Here is a 20,371-nt window from a genome sequence, read left to right on the forward strand (position 1 = left end):
CAATTGCTGGGTTGTATGGTAAGTCCATTTTGAAGGGAACTACAAAACTATTTTCCAGAGTGGCTGTACCATTTTACATTCCCACCGGCATGAATGAGTGATTCAGTTTTTCCACATCCCCATCAGTATTTGATGTTATTGCTATTGTTTATTTTAGTCATTCTAATATGTGTGTAGTGACATCTCATGTAGTTTTAACTTGCATTTCTCTAATGATTAACGAACTTGAACATCTTTCATATGCTTATTTGCCATCTGTACATCCTCTTTGGTGAAATGTCTGTGTATATCTTTTCCTATTTTCTAATCAAATTATTCTTTTTTTAATATTGAATTTTGGGAGTTCTTTATATATTACAGATACAAGTCCTTTGTTGGATATGTGATTTGCAAAATATTTTCTCCCAGTCTGTAACTTCTCTTTTTGTGTTCTTAATGGCGTCTTTCATAGAGCAAAATATTTTAATTTTAATGACATCCAATTTATCAATGATGAAACCATTCGTATCTTGAGTGTATCAGTGTCAATATCCTGGTTGTGATTTTGTGCTATAGTTTTGCACTGTGCTACCCACTGGGGGAAACTAGGGAAGGGGTACACAGGATCTCTCTGTCTTGTTTCTTACACACACGTAAATCTGCAATTATCTCAAAGTAAAAAGTTGAAAGAAAAAAATCAGTAAGTCCAAATATAAATTCATCATTAATGAATTTCTAGTTTCTATTCTAGTAATTAATGAATTCTACTAATTAATGAGATGAACTAGTTCCAGTTAATCTCAGTTTGAGGAACCATCATTCTTCTAGACATCCAGCTTAGAAACCTGGCCGTCATCCTTGACTTCACTCCCTCCCTTTTATCCCTTCCCCTCCTTGTATGTTTTAAATCTACCAGGCCTACTTCTCAGTCTCTGTATGTGTTACTGCTCAGATTTCAGCCACTTGTGATTTACGACCAGTATGAGTAACACAAAAATATGCCCATATCACTTTCTAGCGTAACACCTTCAGTGACTTGCCATTCTTCCCAGAATGAGCCATACTTTTAAATGTGGCATACAAAATATGTACATATGACCCTCCCATGATCCTGTTGCTCCTGTCTTTGCAGACTCTATCAATATGAATTCTTAGTTTCAAGCAACAGAATTGACTTTGTCTGATTTAAGTAGTGGAATAATTTATTAAAGAATATGAATCAGTTAACGGTATTTGCTAGAAAACCACAGAACCGAGCTTCAAGTTGCCCATCGAGGAACAGCATCCACCATCTTGCTGTGGAGCTGGTCTGCGGGTGTGGTGGCTCGCCCTGCTGCCCCCGCTTCACCTAGATCTTGCTGACCTGCTACAGCTGCCTTTGACAACCACTGTCCCTGCCATTTTGTGTCACTAGTTCCCAATTCCACATCAGTAAAGGTGTACTGATTGGTGTAATTTAGATCTTATGCCCATTCCTCAGCTGCAAGGGAGGCTAGGGGAATGAGCGTCTGGCTTTTCCCACTCCTGGGCATGGCATCTGCTTCTCACCAGAATTCACAAGATAGGAAATTTCCCCCAAATTAGAATAAGGCTCAGACACTAGAATTCCACAAAAATGACAAACGTCTGTAAGCTTGTATCTCATCACTCCTTGCCTTTTTCAACTAACAGAAGACACAGCTTCTTCTCATCCCATTTATTTTCCTGTTGTCTCCTCTCACTGGAAAACCCATAGTTCTGCCTCTTTTCCTGGACAACCCCTATCCATTATATATCCAGGAGAGGCCATTCTCCAGGAAGTCACCTTGAACTGCTCAGGTTATATTAGGTATCTTTCAAATATTTAGACATTTTCCTGTTGTCTTTCTGTGATTTCTAGTTTGATTCCATTACGGTCAGAGAACACAGTCTAGTTTCCAACCATTTGTTAATATAGTCTATAGAGGAATATTTCATGGGCATTTGAAAAGAACGTGTCCGTACTGTGCTGCTGTTGGCGGGATTCTGTAAATGTCAGTTCAACCCCGTTGGCTGATGGTCTTCAGTTCTTCCCTATCCTGGATGACGTTCTGTTCTGGTTCTATCAATTGCTGAGACTAGGGTGTGAGATCCCCAATTATAACCGTGGATTTGTCTCGTTCTCCTTTCAGCTCTATCAGTTTTTGCTTCATGTATTTTAAAACTGGTGTTGAGTGCCTACACATTTAGGATTGCTATATCTTCTTGGTGGAGTGCCCCTTTCACCATTATATGTGTCCCTCTTTGTCCTAGCAATTCTCTTTCTCTGAAATCCACTTTATGTGATAATACAGCCACTACTGCTTTTTAAAAACTGCATAATACACCAGTTTCTATCCTTACTTTCCGCCTACCTATGTACGCTTGTAGACAGTATATAGTTGTGGTGTTTTTTTATCGACTCTGCCAATTTCTGTCTTTTAAGTGGTCACTTTATCCTCCTCACTTTTAAACTATAATTACCATATGTATTTCCTCTACATGCATCGCATACCACATCAGATGGTGTTATAAATTTTTCTTCAACCAGCAAATATGCGTAAAGAAAATCAAGAGGTGAAGAATAATCCATTATGTTTACTTCTATTTTCACCTATTCTGTTGTTTTTTTCCTTTCTAAAGGTCCCGGCCTTTTGCTATTTTCTTTCTGTTTGGAGAACTTCCTTGAGCAATTCTTTAAGGGTAGGTCTCAACAAATTCTGTCAGCTTCATCTGAGAATGTCTTCCTTTCCCCTTCATTCCTGGAGGATAGTTTCATCACATAGGATTCAAAGTTGACGGTTCTCAGCACTTGACACACGTGTCACTTTTTCTAGCCTCCATAGTTGGCTTTATGGGCAATACTAAAATGGAACCTGAATTGGTGTTGCTTCCGGGGTGTTCCTCCCTGTTTTTAAGATTTTTTTCTTAGTCTTTAGTTTTCAGAAGATTAATTAATGATGTGTCTTGGTATGCATTTCTTTGGGCTTATCCAATTTGGAGTTTATCAGCTTCTTGAATCTGTAGGTTTATATCTTTCACCAAATTTGGGGAGTTCTCACCCATGATTTCTTTGAATACTCTTCAGTCCCACACTTTCTCCTCTCTTTCTGGGACTCAGTTGATACAAGTGTTAGCTCTTTTGTTAATTGTCCCACAGGTCCCTGAGGCTCTTTTTTCTTTTTCAGTCTGTCACTCAGATTGAGTAAATTTTATTGATCTGTCCTCAAGTACCCCGATTTCACCTTCAGTCATTTCCACTCTCCTATCAAGTTCATCTGAGATTTTTATTTTACAATAATTTTTCATTTCTATAATTTCCATTTGGTTATTTTTCATAACTTCTATTTCTTTGCTAAGATTTTCTATTTTTTAATTTTTTTTCAAGATAATTTCTAATTGTTGAAGCATTTTTATTACAACTGCTTTAAAATACTTGTCAGATAAATTCCAGCATCTGATTCATACAAATATTGGTATCAGTTAATTGTCTTTTCTTAGTTAGCCTGGAGTTTTCCTGGTTTGGGAGATGATGAGCGATTTGCTATTGTATCCTGGACATTTGGGTTATTCTGTTAGGAACGTCTTCATCCTATTTACATCTTTTTTAGCACCCGTTTAGGTGTAGTGTATAGGTTCTTGCTTCTTTTACGGTTTTTATTTCCAATGACAATTCAGTTTTCTGAGCCTTTGCGATACAATTCTGGTTTGCTTTGTTCTTTGGGTGCTGCTGGGTCCTACTCAGTACCTGCCAGTGTCTTCTATGGTGGGAGAAGGTGCTTCCCTGGGCGGCACGGTGTGGCTGGGCCGCCTTCTGCAGAGGGGCAGGCACACAGTGCTGGGCCTGCATCTCCTTGTGCCACAGTGTGGAGGGCAGGGAGACACAGGGCTTCACTGCTGCCGTGAACGAACTGGGCCACGTGCTGATGCCCCGGTGTGAAGCTGGGACTGAGGCTCCCCATAGGTCCCTACTGGACTTCCCCATCCTTTGGCACAGAAAGCACGCTTTTCTTTCCTTTTTTTTTTTGTCCTTCCCATCTACGCCTGTTGGTGGTTCTGGGTTGCAGGCCTCTCCAGAGCCCAGTCTGGGGTATATGGAAGACGAAAAGAAAACCCAGGAAACTCACCACATTGCTGTTCCTCAAGTCCTGACGTCCCTGGTCAGCCCAGCATCTTCTTTCCAGCTTTCAGAGTCCTTTTATCTTTTTAATAATTTCCAAGGTATTTAGTTGCATTTAGATGAGAGGAAGAGAGAAAAGTGAATCTAAATCTTGTTCTGAAACCACAGGCCCAACTTTTAAAGGAAGCAAGGGTTTGAGACTGTATTCAGAGAGCAGGAAAAGAATGGAGTAACAAATTGATTCACGTTAACTCCACCAGATAGAGAAATGCTGCTTATTGGTTCTGAACAGTAGGATTCAAGAATGGGCTTTGTGCATATGCTGGTCTGTAACTGTTAAACAAATGGCCAAGTGCTATCATTTTTTGGATGCATGATTCTGTGATCGGTGGCATAAATGATGCGACACTGGATAAACGGATGCAAAATTTTGATGGGCCACGTGTCTTAAAGCATGTGTGTATTCGAGCATACAACAGTCAAAGCACAACGGATCATGTTTAACATAGCTGAGCACTGCTTGTGGAGGAGTGATGGTTGTGACCTTCTTAACCCATCTCTTGCAGGGGGTGGCAGAGGTTATAAACTGCTGGAGCAGGGATGGCAAATAGGAGTAACTCACTTGCTAATTCTGCTCAATTGATACTGGATACTGTGTCCCAACAGGTCCAAAAGCAGAGCCTGGATTCAGGAGGACAGTGCCATGGTCATGGTCAATTAGTACTGTCCACCACGGGTGTAAGAATGGGCCGAGGCAGCAAATAGGCCCCACCCGTTTAACATCCCTGACCTAGAAAAGTCCTCTAGAGCCCACATTCTCTCTGGTTGTGGACACAGGCAGACAGCTTACCTGAGTTTGAAGGCCTGAGAAAACAAACCAAAAAAGGACATCTTGAGGGTATGGAATGTGGAGATTTCTTGGTGTAGGGGCCCAGAGTGATGAACTTTGTAAAAATTTTGCCCAGGGGCTCAGAATGTACAATGCTAGCTGGAAGGGGACTTGGGATTCCATTTATACACATTCCACCAATATGTATTTGTAAACAGGTACTTTTTTTTTTTTAACAAGGCTTTTCTGCTTTTTACCAACAGCAAAAACATTTTACACATGACCTCTGTCTCTGGGGCCTTATCCACTCTACTCTCACGGACTTAAGAGCAGACAAATGGCTGTAGACACAGCCCGTCTTAGGGGTGAGGAGGCTACTGGGACAGGAGGTACAGCAGCCATCACATTTTAATGCCTTGCTTCATAATATACATGAAGAGAATTATTACCATTTCATCTGAAAATTGCGTAAAAATATTAAGAAGCAGAAAATGTCTTTTGAGAGGTATGAAATGCAAAAAAAGTCATCTGGTGCTCACCACTGTGTTCCTCCACTGCAGGCAAACCACCCAGATGGGACTTGCTAAGAGCTGGTTAGGCTCTCCATCAAGGGGATTTTTCAAGAGTAATTTTGACTCACGTGTTTTTTGCCTGACAGCTGACTTTAGCTTCTGGCCCTCCTGTATCATACACACAACTCTGCCTGTGCCATTCACACTTGAAGGGGCAGCTGCTGTTCCTGCCCTGGGTCCATGTGGAACAGCTCAAGACTAGTATCACTTGATAAGAATCCAGTACTCTGGAAGTACCGAGAAGTCCTCATCCTTTTGCTAGAAAGGTCTGAAGAAGGTGATCCTGTTAGGTGGACCTGCCAGGTTAGTGAGCTGGAAAATTGCAAAGGTGTCCTTGTATCAGAAGCCTAAATGGAAATTTCTAGACAGGCAGCAAATCTCCCTGCTGTTTCTCCCTTAACTTGGCTTCCTTTTCTTCTCGTGAGGAAAAGAGCTTGAAAATGTACATGAGTAAGCAGCTTCTTTCCAGTCTTAGAAGTCACAGCCACACTGCACAGTACTGTAGATTCTACCTAGGAACACATCCCCCACTTAAAGGTCAATTATTTAACAGGTACCCTCAGTTACGGAGCCACAGAAGGAGGCAGCACAGTTCAGTGACTAACGACCATCTCTGGTATTCGGGAGACCTGGGATCAAAGTCTATAGCTCTGCCATTTTTTTTAAGCTGTGTGAGCTTGGACACGTTATCTAAGCTTTCTAAGCTTTATTCTTCTCATTCATATAATGGGGGTTAAGAATCCTACCTTATAGGCTTAGTGTATTTGTCAAAGTAATGTATATAAAGGCCTTAGCATAGCCCCTGGCACAGAATAAAGACTTACCTACATTGCCTATTAATAAGAAATAAAATTCTCTGAGCAGCAAAGATATGTCACAAATCCTGTGCGACCCTAAACACTTTTGCTCAGAGACAACCAGTCAGGCCCACACTCAGAGTCTATGTACCTTGACTTTGATGGTCAGGACTGAGTTATCACGGCTTAGACAGAGTGTTGGTGGGGGAATCAGCTAGTTTGATCCGGCACAACAGGAGATTAGGGCCCAGATGATCTGAAGATGGGGAGAGGCGAGAACCAGGCAACTGTCAGTAACAAGAGGGACAAGTGATGGAATAGAATAATCGAACAAAGCCGTGGGCTCCATTTTAGGCTGAGGATATTAGAAAGGGGACCGGCAGCCTTACATTCCTCGAGAGTCCCTGAAAACAGCATTGTATCATAGAATAGTACAGTAATTCACAGTGAGGGTGAAGTGTGCCTCAGTCTTCCAAAAAAGCTCATGTATGCTTACTATTTAAAAAGGCAGAGAACCAATTTTTCCATTGCCAGGCAAGCATTCACCATCAATAAGGTTAAAATCAACATTTTAGGGCTTGAAGACAAGGGAACTTCAGTTGCCTGGAAAATCCCCTTGGGCAAAACAACTCCTTTCCAGCAAAGCTGGGCGAATAAAGTGTCACTGTTTATAAAGCTCAACCATCTCTGCAAATCGGTAGTGTATAAATTCACCACCGCCACCCCCAAAAGACAGTGGCTACTTGACTTTGGTACAAAGAATCAGGGTCAACTTGCCTGTGATAATTTAATGAATGAAGTGTGTTTCTTTGTGACACGCCCCTTTCAACTCATGTTTTCTGCTCCAAAAGGGTGCAGTGAAAATCAACAGACAAAAACCAACAACGTGACTTCCCACATAGACTCTCCTCGATGACGGAGTTTACGGAAAATGCTGCCCCTCTCCGTGCTTGAGATGCCTTCGTGGTAACATGGGGGAGGCTGGACGAGGTGGTCTTTTAGGTCCCCTCCAACCTGGATGTTCTAGGATGCAGTTACCTGACCCAACTAATAGGTACCCAGTGAGAGTCCTGGCTCAGCTTCTCCAAGAGCACTCGGAGCTGGCTGTGTGCACTCTGGAGATCCTCCTTCACCAGCACAGCGTCCACCAGGTGCCCGTAATGCTGCTCTATGAAGGCGGCAGAGGCGACCATCTCTTGCTGCTCCTCATCCTGCAAGAAAAGAGGCAGTTATGGAGCAACTGGGTTGTTCTCCCCCAAATAACAGTCCTACAGCTTTTGTCTTGGGCAATGTTCCAATCTCTAACTTTTAAGTGATGAGTGGATGACAATGGCCCATTAAATCCAACTGTGTACACAAGAACAGAGTGTAGTGACAATATCAAACTTCCAAGAAAGTTAATGGGCAGTAACATAATCAGCGTTCAGTCATTCACTCACAGAACATCTGTTAAGGACCTGTTAACTGCCAGCCACGATACACAGCGCTCTGGGGGATGCTGATTCTAGATCCGCGTGTGCCTATGTCAGTATCACACTTCTATCCGAGGGTATTTCCAGAGAAGCAGTACTATTGTGTTGCATGACAGTTTGGCTAAATAATTACAGGAAAGAACTATAAATAATATTAACTATGTAAAAGCAAAGCAAGCATTTCTGGAATCAATTAGGGGAAAAAGAAAGACAGTAAGTAACTCTAATGCCCTCTGAAGACTCCTAAATTCATAATGTAGAACTCACTTCTTCTTTTCATTTCCTCATACCAGGGCCAAACACTAGTGCGGCAAAGGAGTTACTGAAGAAAGTGCCCAGACAGCCATGATCAAATTCCCCATTTCCTTAGGGTACCTGATTTCTTTAATCAGATTGCTTTCCTGACACCTAACACTAAGGTATAGACGGGCAATGACCCTCCTTCACCCAACCTGCACAGTGTTTCCTCCCTCATTCAAAAGAACCTCTAATAAGTAGAATTTCAAGTGAGTAGGTGACTGACAATTAGCTTCATTTTTGGAAGAAAGGAAAGTGGCAGATCCACTCTAAGTAAAATTGAAAAACAAAATTTGTCCCTGGCGTTCATCCACCTCCCTGTCTCTTTCCAGTCCTCTGTTACCTTCTCTCTGCTGCTGGGGGCTCAGTGTGTTTAGGCTGCCATGGAGGCGGGTGAGGTCTGTCCTCCCTCAAGGAGACCCACACCCCAAAATATTCCCTCCCCTCTTCTCTACATCACGGATCAAAACCAGATTCCCACTGTAGTGAGAGCGCTGCAGTTTCAGAAGGGAAGTTCTAAAGGTCTAGGAAACAGTTTTTAAGCTACTACAAGGACAGGAGAGACCTAAGAGAAGGCTGAGATAATTTCTTCTCCTTAAAAACTAGATTAAATTGAGAGAGGCTTCCCAATTCTGTATTGTCTTCCAGGGCTCCTCTCACACCCAAAAGCACTCTGCAGTGTCCCAGTCTGTCCCAGGATCTTCAACCCCACCTCCCCCACCCACTTACACACACACACACACCCCCGTAGCCCTGTCTGCTGCTTCTGGAGGTTCCCCCTCCTCCAGGCACCCACATTGTTCATCCTGGAAGCATTTAGCTATTCGAGAAATTATAGAGGGAACATTTTTGCCGCTAAGAACCTCCATCTTCCTAATAAATACTTGCATTTTGAAAGAACTCAAGCAAATCTCTAATGGAGTAAAGTGTGTGACATTTGCTTTGCAGCCATAAATCCCCTGAATCCTTTTCCTGGCCTGTAAAGGTGGAACTTACCACCCACGGCTTCTGCAAGGGAGGCACAGTCCTGCACAGCACATAGGTAGACTCCCTCCGTACTGCCCCTCACCCCCATGTTGGATTAGCTTGCCGGATCCCAGGGCAGAATGCCCATTCACTGTGGGCAGCAAATAAATGTGCAGAGGATGTGCCAGAAAGGTGTTTTATCCAGTAGGTTCCCTGACTTGGAACTCGGGTGCCAGACAGTGGACAAATATTTAATGTTATGCAAAACTCAGGCCTTTATGAGGAATTTCTCCAAATGTGGTCTGAGTTCTGCCTACCTCCATCAAAATCATGTGAAAGGGTGTGTGTGAAAAATGCAGACGCCTGAGGCCCACTCTAAACCTCCTCGGTCAAAATCTCTGGGAGTAGAGCCGAGGACTCTGTATTTTAATAGCCTCCCTGTGACCTTGATGCCCCCTTGTGGTGAGAAGGACACAGGCTTCAGGACAGGAGAACAACGACTGGAGACGCTAGAGGAGCAAGGTGAGATGTCACCATTGGTGGGCGGCGAGCTGACCTGCAGACAACGAACATTATCAGCCGGGTGTATTCAGTCATCAGCCTGCCTGCTTGGAATGCAGCATTTCAGTGGGTAATAAGAGAGACGGATACATGATGAAACTGGTCAGGCTGAAAGGCCACCGGTAAGAGACTGCACTTCTGCTTCTTTTGAAATGACAGCCATGGACGGGGCCGGGGGTGGGGGGGGGTGGTAGGGGGGAGGGGGGCGGGGTGCGCACGTGGTTCTGACTCCCAGAAAACTGAGATCTCCTGGGGCCCTTACGACTCGGCTGAACTTTCTTTGTGCCCTAGGAAACTGCCTCGTATTCTACCTTATGTCTTCTTGACTCTTTTTAGGTAAGTCTTTTCCCCCCGTTATTCTTTTAATCCTAAAATGCTTGTTAAAAAAAAAAAAAAACATAGTAAAACAAATTGACAAGCTGATCCTAAAATTCATATGGAAATGCCAAGGGCCAAGAATAGTCAAAACAATCTTGAAAAAGAATAAAGTTGGAGGACTCACATTTCCTGATTTTAAAACTTACTACAAAACTACAGTAATCAAGACACTGTTGTACTGGCATAAAGACAGACGGGCATATGGATCAAAGGAATAGAATTGAGAGTCCAGAAATAAACACATTTATGGTCAATTGATTTTTGACAAGGGTGCCAAGATAATTAAATGGGAAAAGAACAGTCTTCAATAAACGGTGCCGGGACAACTAGGTCTCCACATGCGAATGAAGCTGGACCCCTGCCTCACACCACAGACAGAAATTCACTCTAAGTGGATGAAAGACCTAAATGTAACTGCTAAAATGATAAATATCTTAGAAGAAAACAAAGGAGTAAATCTTTATGACCTTGGATTAGACAATGATTCCTTAAATATGATACGGAAAACATAAGTGATAAAAGAAAAAATAGATAAATTGGACTTCATTAAAATTTTGTGCTTAAAAGACCATATCAAAAAAGTGAAAGACCAACTTACAGAATGGGAGAAAATATCTGTAAGTCGTACATCTGATAAGGGATTTGTATCCAGAATATATAAAGAATTCTTACAACTCAAAAAGATAAATAATCCAACTGAAAAATGGACGAAGTATTTAACAGACGTTTCTCCAAAGAAGATAGACACTTGGCCAATAAACACATGAAAAGATGCTCAACGTCATTAGTCATTAGGGAAATGCAAATGAAAACCACAATGAGATACCACTTCACACCCACTGGGATGGCTGTAATCAAAAAGACAGTAACAAGGGGCTGGCCCCCTGGCCGAGTGGTTAAGTTCGCGCGCTCCGCTGCAGGCGGCCCAGTGTTTCGTTGGTTCGAATCCTGGGCGCGGACATGGCACCGCGCATCAAACCACGCTGAGGCAGCGTCCCACATACCACAATTAGAAGGACCCACAACAAAGAATATACAACTATGTACCGGGGGGGGGGGGGGGCTTTGGGGAGAAAAAGGAAAAAATAAAATCTTTAAAAAAAAAAAAAAAAAAAGACAGTAACAAGTGCCGGTAAAGATGTGGAGAAATTGGAACCCTTGAACACTGCCGATGGGAATGTGAAATGGTGCAGCTGCTGTGGAAAAGAGTCTGGCAGTTCCTCAAAATGTTAAACAAACATAGAGTTACCATGTGACCCAGCAATTTCACTCCTAGGTAGAGAACCAAGAGAAATGAAAACACAGTCACACAAAAACTTGTATAAGAATGTTCATAGTGGCATTATAATAGCTAAAAAAGTAGAAATAACCCAAATGTCCATTAACTGATGAATGGATAAACAAAATGTGGTATTCTATACAATGGGATATTATTCAGCCAAAAAAAGAATGAAATACTGGGGCCAGCCTGGTGGCGTAGTGGTCAAGTTCACATGCTCTCTTTGGCGGTCCAGGGTTCAGGGGTTCGGATCCTGGGCATGGACCTATGCACTGCTTATCAAGCCATGCTGCGGCAGACATCCCACATATAAAATAGAGGAAGATGGGCACAGATGATGGGCTAATCTTCCTCAGCAAAAAAAGAAAAAAAAAGAAGTACTGATACATGAATGAACCTTAAAAACATCATACTAAGTCAAAGATGCCAGATACAAAGGGTCCTATATTGTATGATTCCATTTATGTGAAATGTTTAGAGTAGGCAAATCTATAGAGACAAAGCAGATTAGCAGTTGCCTGAGGCCAGGAAGGGGTTGGGGGGTAATGGAGAATGGGAAATGCTAATGGGCTCAGGGTTTCTCTTGGGGATGATGAAAATGTTCTAAAATTGATTGTGGGGATGGCTGCATAGATCTGTGAGTATATACTATTGAATTATATACTTTAAATGGGTGAATTGTATGGTATGTGAATTTTATCTCAATAAAGCTGTTAAACCTCCCTCCTAGAAAAAAAAATATACAGTAAAAAACAGAAAACAAAAATTAGTCATGAGCCCAATATTCAGAGAAAAACACATTTAGCATTTTAGTGTATTTTCTTTGTGCATGACACAAAATTAGAATCACACCTTTTAATTTTCTGATTTATTTCCATTTAACATTTTATTGCATTTGGCTATATTATCAAATATTCCTCAAACATGGGACTTTTACTTGGCCATATAACATTCCACTCCACCCTGTGAACGTCACGTTAGTGTGGTGATGTATTGAGTTGATCCCCACTATGGGATATTTAGGTTGTTTCTGATTTTGTTGTTATTAGCACCACCATGAGGAACATACTGTGTATTTCTAAGTGGTTCTAGACTCAAGCTGATGTTCTCTTTAGAGTTTCTAAAGGGGAAACTTCTAATGTTCCTTCTAGCCATTACTTAGTCATTCTAATTCTAATTTATCTAAGCCATTCTAATTTATCGGTATGGACAATTATAACACAGAGTTAGTATGAACTAGGATTGCGGCAAATCTTTACTGGGAGGGAGCTTCTTGACCAAGGAGGAGGATCCAAGAGGGCCTCTGTCAGATAGAACCAGTCATATAGATTAGACAGCAAGCCAAGTCTATACTGGAACTGGATTGCTTCTGACCCCCTCCCAGTAACAACTGCCAGCCGATTCCTCTGACTCTGTTGAGAACCAGAAAAGAAGAGTCACCAAGCCCACGTCTCCTGAGAGAACTGTGCCAAATATTTAGGTTTCAAGTGGCAGTCCTGACACAGACTGGGCTGAGCAAGGAATCCATGACAGGCAAAGAGAAGTTCACTGAGACATACAGTGGAGTATCTCATCCACTAGCTTTACAAATAGATTAATTCGCTGATGGTTCAAAGTGGTTTGAAAGCAATGATAATGACCATGTTAGGTGGTGTTTCAATGAAAAACTGCTCAGGGGGCCAGCCCTGTGGCAAGTGGTTAAGTTGGTGTGCCCAAGTTCGTGGGTTCGGATGCCAGGGGCGGACCTACACCACTGTCAGCCATGCTGTGGGACGACCCACACAGAAAGTGGAGGAAGACTGGCACAGATGTTAGCTCTGGGCTGATCATCCTCCGGCAAAAAAAGAGGAGGATTGGCAACGGATGTTAGCTCAGGGCTAATCTTCCTCAGGAAGGAAAAAAAAAAAAAAAAAGCTTGGGTTTGGTTTAGGCGTTCAACAGATTAGTATGGCTTGTCACATTCAGATTAGGTCCCAGAGAGATGTCAGGCCCTTATTTTCCGGGGCGGTGCTTATGTGAGGGACTGGAAAGTAGTGAGCAGAGGCAAAGCCACCTCATCTGAATTGGGAGGCACTCCTGGCTGCCCCACTTGGAGCCTTTTGGTCACATGACCATCTAAGACTGGCCAATTGGCAAAGTGGAAAGACGGTCTTGTGCAGAAGGCACGAGCACCCTTATGCAGCTAGGAGGCCTGTAACAGGCCCCTTTAGGCCCTCAGAAAAGAAATGATCAATAAACTTACAAGTGGGGAGGCTGTATCCTCACAAGCTGGGGACATGGGTGGTGTCTTCCTTTTTTCCTGAATTGCAGGCTTTACAAATACAACATAGGGCTTGAACTCTGAGGTCCTCAATTGTTGCAGTGCCTGAGAAAGAAAGTTCAGGAATATTATATACTTTGGAAATCTTCTGTTGTGAAACATCCTTTGCAATTGCTCGATAATGGTGTGCTTCATCACATGACCTTGATAGCAAAGGTCGCGATTACAGTGGTCACGTGACCTCACCTGGGCAGACAAACTGCTCATTTTCCTGCCCTCCACTTTGACGATGGACTGAGCTGGGCCCTGAAGGCCCGCTCGCCGAGGACCGAGGGTGCCTGAGCCTCGGCTCTGAGAGTTGCCATCTCTCTTTGCTCTGACCCCAAAAGTTATAATTAACCTTCTGACGCCCTTCTCCACCTGCCCACTCCTGACAGAGGAGCCAGCAGGATTCCATGTGTATCTGTTTAGTCAAACGTCATCGATGTGACCTACACGGATGCAAAATGTGGGCTATCGCACAGGCCTCCGGATGATATTCAAAAAAAGAGAAGGTTCGAGAAGCAAATGAAGAGAGGAAGAGACCACTTGAAACAAACTGTAAAGATTTTAGAAGGTTTTCAATATGCAAATCGTCCTGTTGATTTGTGCATTTTATCTATAAGGTCAGGCCTCTATTCGGAGACACTGGTAGGAAACTGCTGTATACACAATGTACACCCCCCAAAGATCAATAAAGTCACTTTTCAAATAAAATTTTGACATTTAGACTTCTAATTTCGACTACCAACTCCCTGTAAGTCCAAACTAGTGAGGCTTTTCCTTTACAGACATAATGCACTTTTCAGACTCTCCTTCAAGCAAACTTCTGTAAGATAGAGCCTACGGTTTCTATCATAAAACCAGAGCTCTGTTTCTATAGAGGAAAGAAAACCCCCAGACTGACTTCAAAGCTTCGAAGTTTTTCTCAAAGGCAAGGTTAAAAAGACACTGAAGCCCCGTCCAGCACACACAGCGTGCAGGTGTGCAGAATGCAAATGTTCCTGAAGCACTGCCCAGGGCCACGTCTCCTTGCCTTTCTCCCTTTCAAACTGCCCTCTGACCGCCCCACTCAGCGGTTCTTGAAACCACTGATTCTACTTGTCGTGGTCAGGAAGGGGGTGGCCTGATGCTCAGAGCCGAGCAGCTGCTTCCCCCTGGGCATTTACACGTAATTCCCTGACTGTCACATCACTACTGGCCAGTCAGCCCACCGTCTACTGCAGGACTCACTCCATACAGAGGCTGCCACGAGGGTCCAGGAGCTCCCACAACGGAGGCAGTCTTTGTGTACTGAGGTATACGTTTTGGGGTACAAAGCTTTCATTAGATTCTCAAAGGGAGATCCAAGAAAATCTTAACACCTGGACTAAAAATTCCTTAGACAGAGGCCAAATGTTCTGTAAAAGGTACAATCCCCTAGTTTACAAATTCTGTTAACAGGAAACACCCAACTGGCCCAGGAACTCACGTCTGGCTCCACATCCACCAAGCAAACTTTGTTTTTGGCCATCACAGCCTGAATGGCGTCCAGGCTGGTTCCATAGAGATTTTCCTTATATTCACCATGTTCCAGGAACCTAAAACACCACCAAAGGGGGAAAGGCCTTTAGTGCCTGAGCTTGCCTAAATTAGCACGGAAAGGCGAAGGGACTTCCCACCACGACATCTCTCCCGCTTCCCCCGTCTTTTCCGGAAGCCCCCCCAGGAGGTCCAGTGGGACAGTGGACAGAGGTGGACCACAGCTGCACAGAGGGCAAACATACCTGTTGTGATGTAAGTCGGCCTCAAATGCTTGCTTCGAGACGAAGTGATATTCCACCCCCTCCTTCTCATGGCTCTTTCGAGGCCTGGTGGTATCTTTTAAAGAAAGAAGAGGAGAGCTGGGCAAAGAGACGTCACCTCGCAGTGAGCAAGCACGGCAGTGAGCCGGTGTCTCAGTCCTTTCAGGAGGGCATCGCTGATGTGTGTGCAAACCACTCCCATTCAGCCAGTGTCCCCAGGTGTCAGGCACGGGGCCCTTTCCAGGTACATCATTGATTGGCACGACTCTGCAATGTCGGCAAGAGGAGGCCCCCCACTTGGAGGTGAGGAATCTGAGAGGCGCGGAGAGGTTAAGCGCCGGGCCAGTGTCCACAGCCAGCAGGAGCAGAGCCAGGCTCTGATGGCTCTCTGTCTCATGCCAAGTGTAGGCCCTTGACCACTCTGCCAAACTGCCTCATTAGTGCCGTGGCGTTTAGAGAATCACCAAAGGGATCCCCAGTCCTAAGCTTTTATTTCCTAATTGTTTGGTTTTTTGAAAGCCAGTGGGGCACAAACACGGATCACCCTGCAGTATGCTTTTAACTCTTTATCCAATTATTTCTCATTTGGAGAGAAAAGGAGACATGCAGACAGACAGTCCGTTTATGGACTAGACGTGTTTCAGCAAAGCTGGCTCTCACACAAACGACTTTAAAACACATAACGTGTTCCCACTGATTTCCGTAACAGAATTGAGACCCACACTTCTGGGGAAAATCAGCACCTCCACGGAAAAAGAGTGCATACAAAGCAACACACAGCTTCTTCCATAACATTCCAAAAGAAAAGACGGTGTCTTGGGGGACTGTTTTCTGGCCCCCCAGGGGGATGCGCTGTGCTCTCTCTACAGGCAGCATCTGCTAGGGTCACTTTTCTGACTTTTCATTCCCTTGCTTTAAAACTTTTATTCACCCACTGATTACTTAGATGAGTATATGAAACCCAGCCTCCCGTCAGCTTCATCTCCCCCCACATCATCCATACTAACTCTCTCAGTCCCTAACAGTCCTATGCGGGTCACACCTTTGTCCCTTTGCATATGTTCTTCCCTCTGTATAAAAAACTCTTCCTTTCTTCTCTGCCTGGAAATCTCCTACTTACTCCTCAAAACCCAGCATAAAAGTCACTGCCTCTGGGAAGCCTTCCCTGACACCCTCAGTTCCTAAAAGCAAGGAGGAAAGTCAGTGAGGTGCCTGGAAGCAGGTAGGCCTGACCATCCAGGTACCCCTCTCCCCCCGGAGATGGGTCTGAGGGTTTCTGAAGGATCCATCTGTGAGCAACTTCTGTATGTCCTGTTTCAGTCCATTCTATCAGCCTAGAAGGCTGTGGTCCCCTGAAGCCTACCAGGTCCATCACAGGTGTGCTGCCGGAGTGGCCTCCCTAACCACCCCTGACCCCTGCCACTTCAAGGGCTCTGGAAGACAATTCTCACGACCCCTACACTGAGCTATGGGCCCCGAGACCCAGGGGACCGGTATGGTAAAAGAAAGGCTTTGTAGTTACTCTTCCTCAGAACACTCTGGAAAGCTGTGTTACTGCCACCACAGCATCTCCTCTCAGTGGCCACCAGGTGCCACACTGCATCCCTCTGAGGCCAGAGGGCCTGAGAGAAAGTCCCAGAGAGGAAAGGGAGAGCCAAGGACAGGAAGTGGCGGGCAGCAGGTGAGAGGCTGTTGTGCAGCCTCGTTAAGAATGTGACTGGGGCAGGCTGCCTGGGTTTGAATCTTGGCTCCACCACTTACCAACTGTGTGACACTGGGCAAGTTACTTAACCTCTCTGAGCCTCAGTGTCTTCCTCCACAGCATGGGATGATGATGGTTCCTCTTCTCAGGGGTACTGGGAAGGCTGAAGGAGTGACCACGCATAAAATCTTTTCGTACTGTTCCTAGCAATCTTTCTCATCTCATTCCCCTCTTCCTCATCACATTCCGAACCAGGACCTCCCGCCTTCTGGATATCAGCCTCCCCAGCTGCCTCTAGACTCAGGAGTGTACCTGGCTGCCCTGTTGGGCCAGATCCAGCTACAAGGGAGTGCCCAAGCAACTCTGCTCACCAGGCTCTCTGGCTTCTCCGACCTGCTCTCTTACCCAAGCAGAGAGCAGGGGCCTCAGGAGTCAGTCACTGGGCAGAGGAGTCTAGAATGCCCCACTGCTGGGGGCACTTGGCTTTGGGTCGAGGTTGCCACTTTGCCTGCAATGCACTCTAGACTCATCTCCCATCCCAGGCAGGAACTGGGCAAGTAGTCCTCCAGCTTCTGCCTCAGAGGGTCCTAGTGGACCACTGAGAGTGGGTCTCTTCCTATCATGCCTAGGTCCCACAAGCTGCCCATAGGAGGTAGTGCCTGGCAGTCCCTCAGACCCAAAGGAAGGATTAGGATGAATATGAGGAGTCGAGTCCCCATGAAATGTTCACGTGTGTGCCCGCGTGTGGGCCCTCTTACGTGGAACGGCAACACCAAAGTGCTGTGGGTTCTCTGCCACCACCTTCTGCTTCAGCTCGTGCAGTCGGGCTCCCAGAGACCCTGGGAAACAGAGGGAAGGCTGACTGGGGTCCCTGCTGAGCTCCCTTCCCACACATCTAGGGAGGAAACCTGCCCACTTCCCGGAGACGCAGGACGTCACCTACCGATCAGAACCACCAGGCGGGGGCGCTCGCCGGGCTGGTGCTGGTACCTGGTCACCTCCTCGTAGGTCAGCAGCTCTGGAGACTCAGCTACCGAGGCCGTCTTTCCTTCCTGCGGGCTTCCCAGCCTCTCCCTGCGGCCCAGCCGGAAGCTCCTCCGAAGACCAGCTTTGGGGGCAGGGCAGAGGGAAGCGTGACCTTTGTCCCAGGATCTCCTGGTAACGACTTTCCCCACCCAGCCAGACCTGGAGGTGGGGTGGAGTCCCACTGGCCTCTCCCGACCACCTCCTGCTACAGGAAGGGGTTGATGGGGATGCACAGTAATAAGATGAAAGGGTGACCTCTGACATCCAAAATTAAGGTTGAAGGTCACAGTTTTACTTGGCGTGTCACTGACTGACCTTGGGCAAGTCATCACCTCTCTGAGCCTCAGTTCCCTTATCTGTGAAATGGGAACACAAATCTACAAATGCAATGTGTGCTCCTGGATTGGATCCTGGGTCAGGGGAAACACTCTAAAGGACATTATTGGGACAACTGGTAAAATTTAATATGAACAGTAAGTTAGACAGTAGAATTGTATGCATGCTAAATTCCCAGAGTTTGCTAATTGCCCTGGGTTATATAAGAGAATGTCCTTGTCCTTAGGAAATACACACTGAGGTATTTAGGGGAGAAGGGACATGATGTCCACAACTAACTCATGTGACTCGGGAAAAATGTGTATCTGTAGAAAAAGGGACGGATACACAAATACGGCAAAGTGTTGACAGCCGGTGAGCCCGGGTGTAGAGGACGTGGGAGTTCTTTGTACAATTCTTACACTTTTCAGTAAGTTTGAATTACTTCAAAATGAGAAGTTAAAAAACTCTGCCCATCTCTAAGGCCTCTGAAAAGATCAACCAAAATAAAAGTGAAGGTACTTTGGAGGCTGGTGAAAGGCTCCCTCACTGTGTGGGGTGGCGTAAACTTTGAACAGAATACAGTCGAGACCACGATAATAATAAGATCGGTATTAATGTAGCGGTCCATGCCCCCTTCCTGCCAGGGCTCTGCTCCCGGTGGCTGGGCAAAAGTTGGGGGGGCCCCAAGGTCTGGGCAAGTCCGCCCGTCCTCTGGCTGAGAGACCGCAGGGAAATGCGGGGCCCACAGGCCCAGCTGCTCTTGAAGGGTTCCTGGGGCTCCGATCACTCTGCCTTTCTCTTCCTGACGCAGAGCCCACGGTGGGCTGTGCGTGGGATGGGGGACTGTCTACTCACCCACGTAGTGCCCCCTGAGGTACCCCTCACAGTCGCAGGTCTCTGGGAACCAAACAGAGAGAGGGAGGCCAGTGAGCCAGGCTGGACACACACCCTGGCCCAGAGGTACCCGGCCGGGGATGGCCCAGCAGAGCCCTCTGGGATGGTGTCTCAGGGGAGCTTGGGAGAAATGCCATGTCCTGGCCACCCCAGGAAAACAAGTTCTTCTGTTTTGCTCAGTGCTCTGTGCTTAGGGCCCAAACAGCCCTTCCAGGCCCAGGCCAGCCCCTGTGAATGGGATCAGCGCAACTAAGGGGGGGACTTTTGCCCCCCGCCCCACCCCCTCGTCTCTTGCCTTCTATTGGGCCGTCACACGGTCAGCCCGGCCAGAGTCCGGGGAAGGCTGGGCCCCGCGTGCCAGTCAGCAGGCAGGAGCTCTGTCCCCACTGGCTCCGCGTGCCGCAAGGACACAGGCTGGTCCGGCTGGCAGCGCAGGGAGAGGCATGGAAAGAGCCAGAAGGGCACAGCCACCCCAGAGCGGGGGAGGAAACAAGCCCCTCCAGCCCCAGACATTCCACAGAAAAGGGACCTTGTCTGTGCGCGCAGGGGACAAATACCAGCCTACCTTTGTCACAAGGCTGATCATCTGTGGTTTGCACAAAAGACAGATGGAACAGTGTTAGTGGAGGGGAACCCGGAGGCCCTGCGGCTGAGAGGCAGCCGCAGCCTCGTGTGCCTGAGGAGCCCCCATCTGTCCCCTTTCTTTCCTCCAACAAGCCTGTGATCTGAGCTGCAGTACATTATTAAACCAAGACTTTCTCTAATTAGTGTTCCTGTGTGTGTCTCATTAGCAGCCCAAAGAAAGCCAGCTCATCACTGGCGTGGGCAGCCTCAAGGCCAAGTTACTCAGCAGCGCTTCTGACTTGGGAGCAGGTCGGGGAAAGTGGCCGTGGGCAGCGGCCTCCGAGCCAGGGGAGCAGTCCACTCCAGGATGCCTGCAGTGCGACCAGGACCTGCTCTCTCTTTTCTGGGATTTCAGACTTGCCTGGGCAAATGCAGATGCCAGAGGATGGAGCAGCGCAGAGCCGAGCTGCGGGCCCGCTGCCACCCTGGTCACCTGGCGCCCATCGGCCCTCACTCGGCTCAGAGGCTCCCGGGCCA

At 46.1% G+C, this 20,371-nt stretch overlaps 1 protein-coding gene across 3 annotated transcripts in view; it reads right to left on the reverse strand.

Annotated features, from left to right (window-relative positions):
- Positions 1 to 7,056: 7,056 nt before the first annotated feature.
- Positions 7,057 to 20,371, reverse strand: part of MPP3 (MAGUK p55 scaffold protein 3) — a 29,536-nt gene continuing 16,221 nt past the window's right edge. For 2 of the 3 annotated variants that reach the window (XM_070483318.1, XM_070483320.1), the window contains 8 exons: positions 19,836 to 19,856; positions 19,232 to 19,273; positions 17,976 to 18,140; positions 17,791 to 17,871; positions 15,313 to 15,406; positions 15,018 to 15,126; positions 13,490 to 13,612; positions 7,057 to 7,505 (listed from right to left, as the gene is read on the reverse strand). In XM_070483318.1, coding sequence (XP_070339419.1) covers positions 7,329 to 7,505; positions 13,490 to 13,612; positions 15,018 to 15,126; positions 15,313 to 15,406; positions 17,791 to 17,871; positions 17,976 to 18,140; positions 19,232 to 19,273; positions 19,836 to 19,856 — 812 coding nt within the window. In that variant the 3' untranslated portion in view covers positions 7,057 to 7,328. The remainder of the gene's footprint in view (positions 7,506 to 13,489; positions 13,613 to 15,017; positions 15,127 to 15,312; positions 15,407 to 17,790; positions 17,872 to 17,975; positions 18,141 to 19,231; positions 19,274 to 19,835; positions 19,857 to 20,371) is intronic. The other variant, XM_070483319.1, reaches the window with a different exon arrangement.

Source organism: Equus asinus, chromosome 13, assembly GCF_041296235.1.
Source record: "Equus asinus isolate D_3611 breed Donkey chromosome 13, EquAss-T2T_v2, whole genome shotgun sequence".
Taxonomy (NCBI): domain Eukaryota; kingdom Metazoa; phylum Chordata; class Mammalia; order Perissodactyla; family Equidae; genus Equus; species Equus asinus.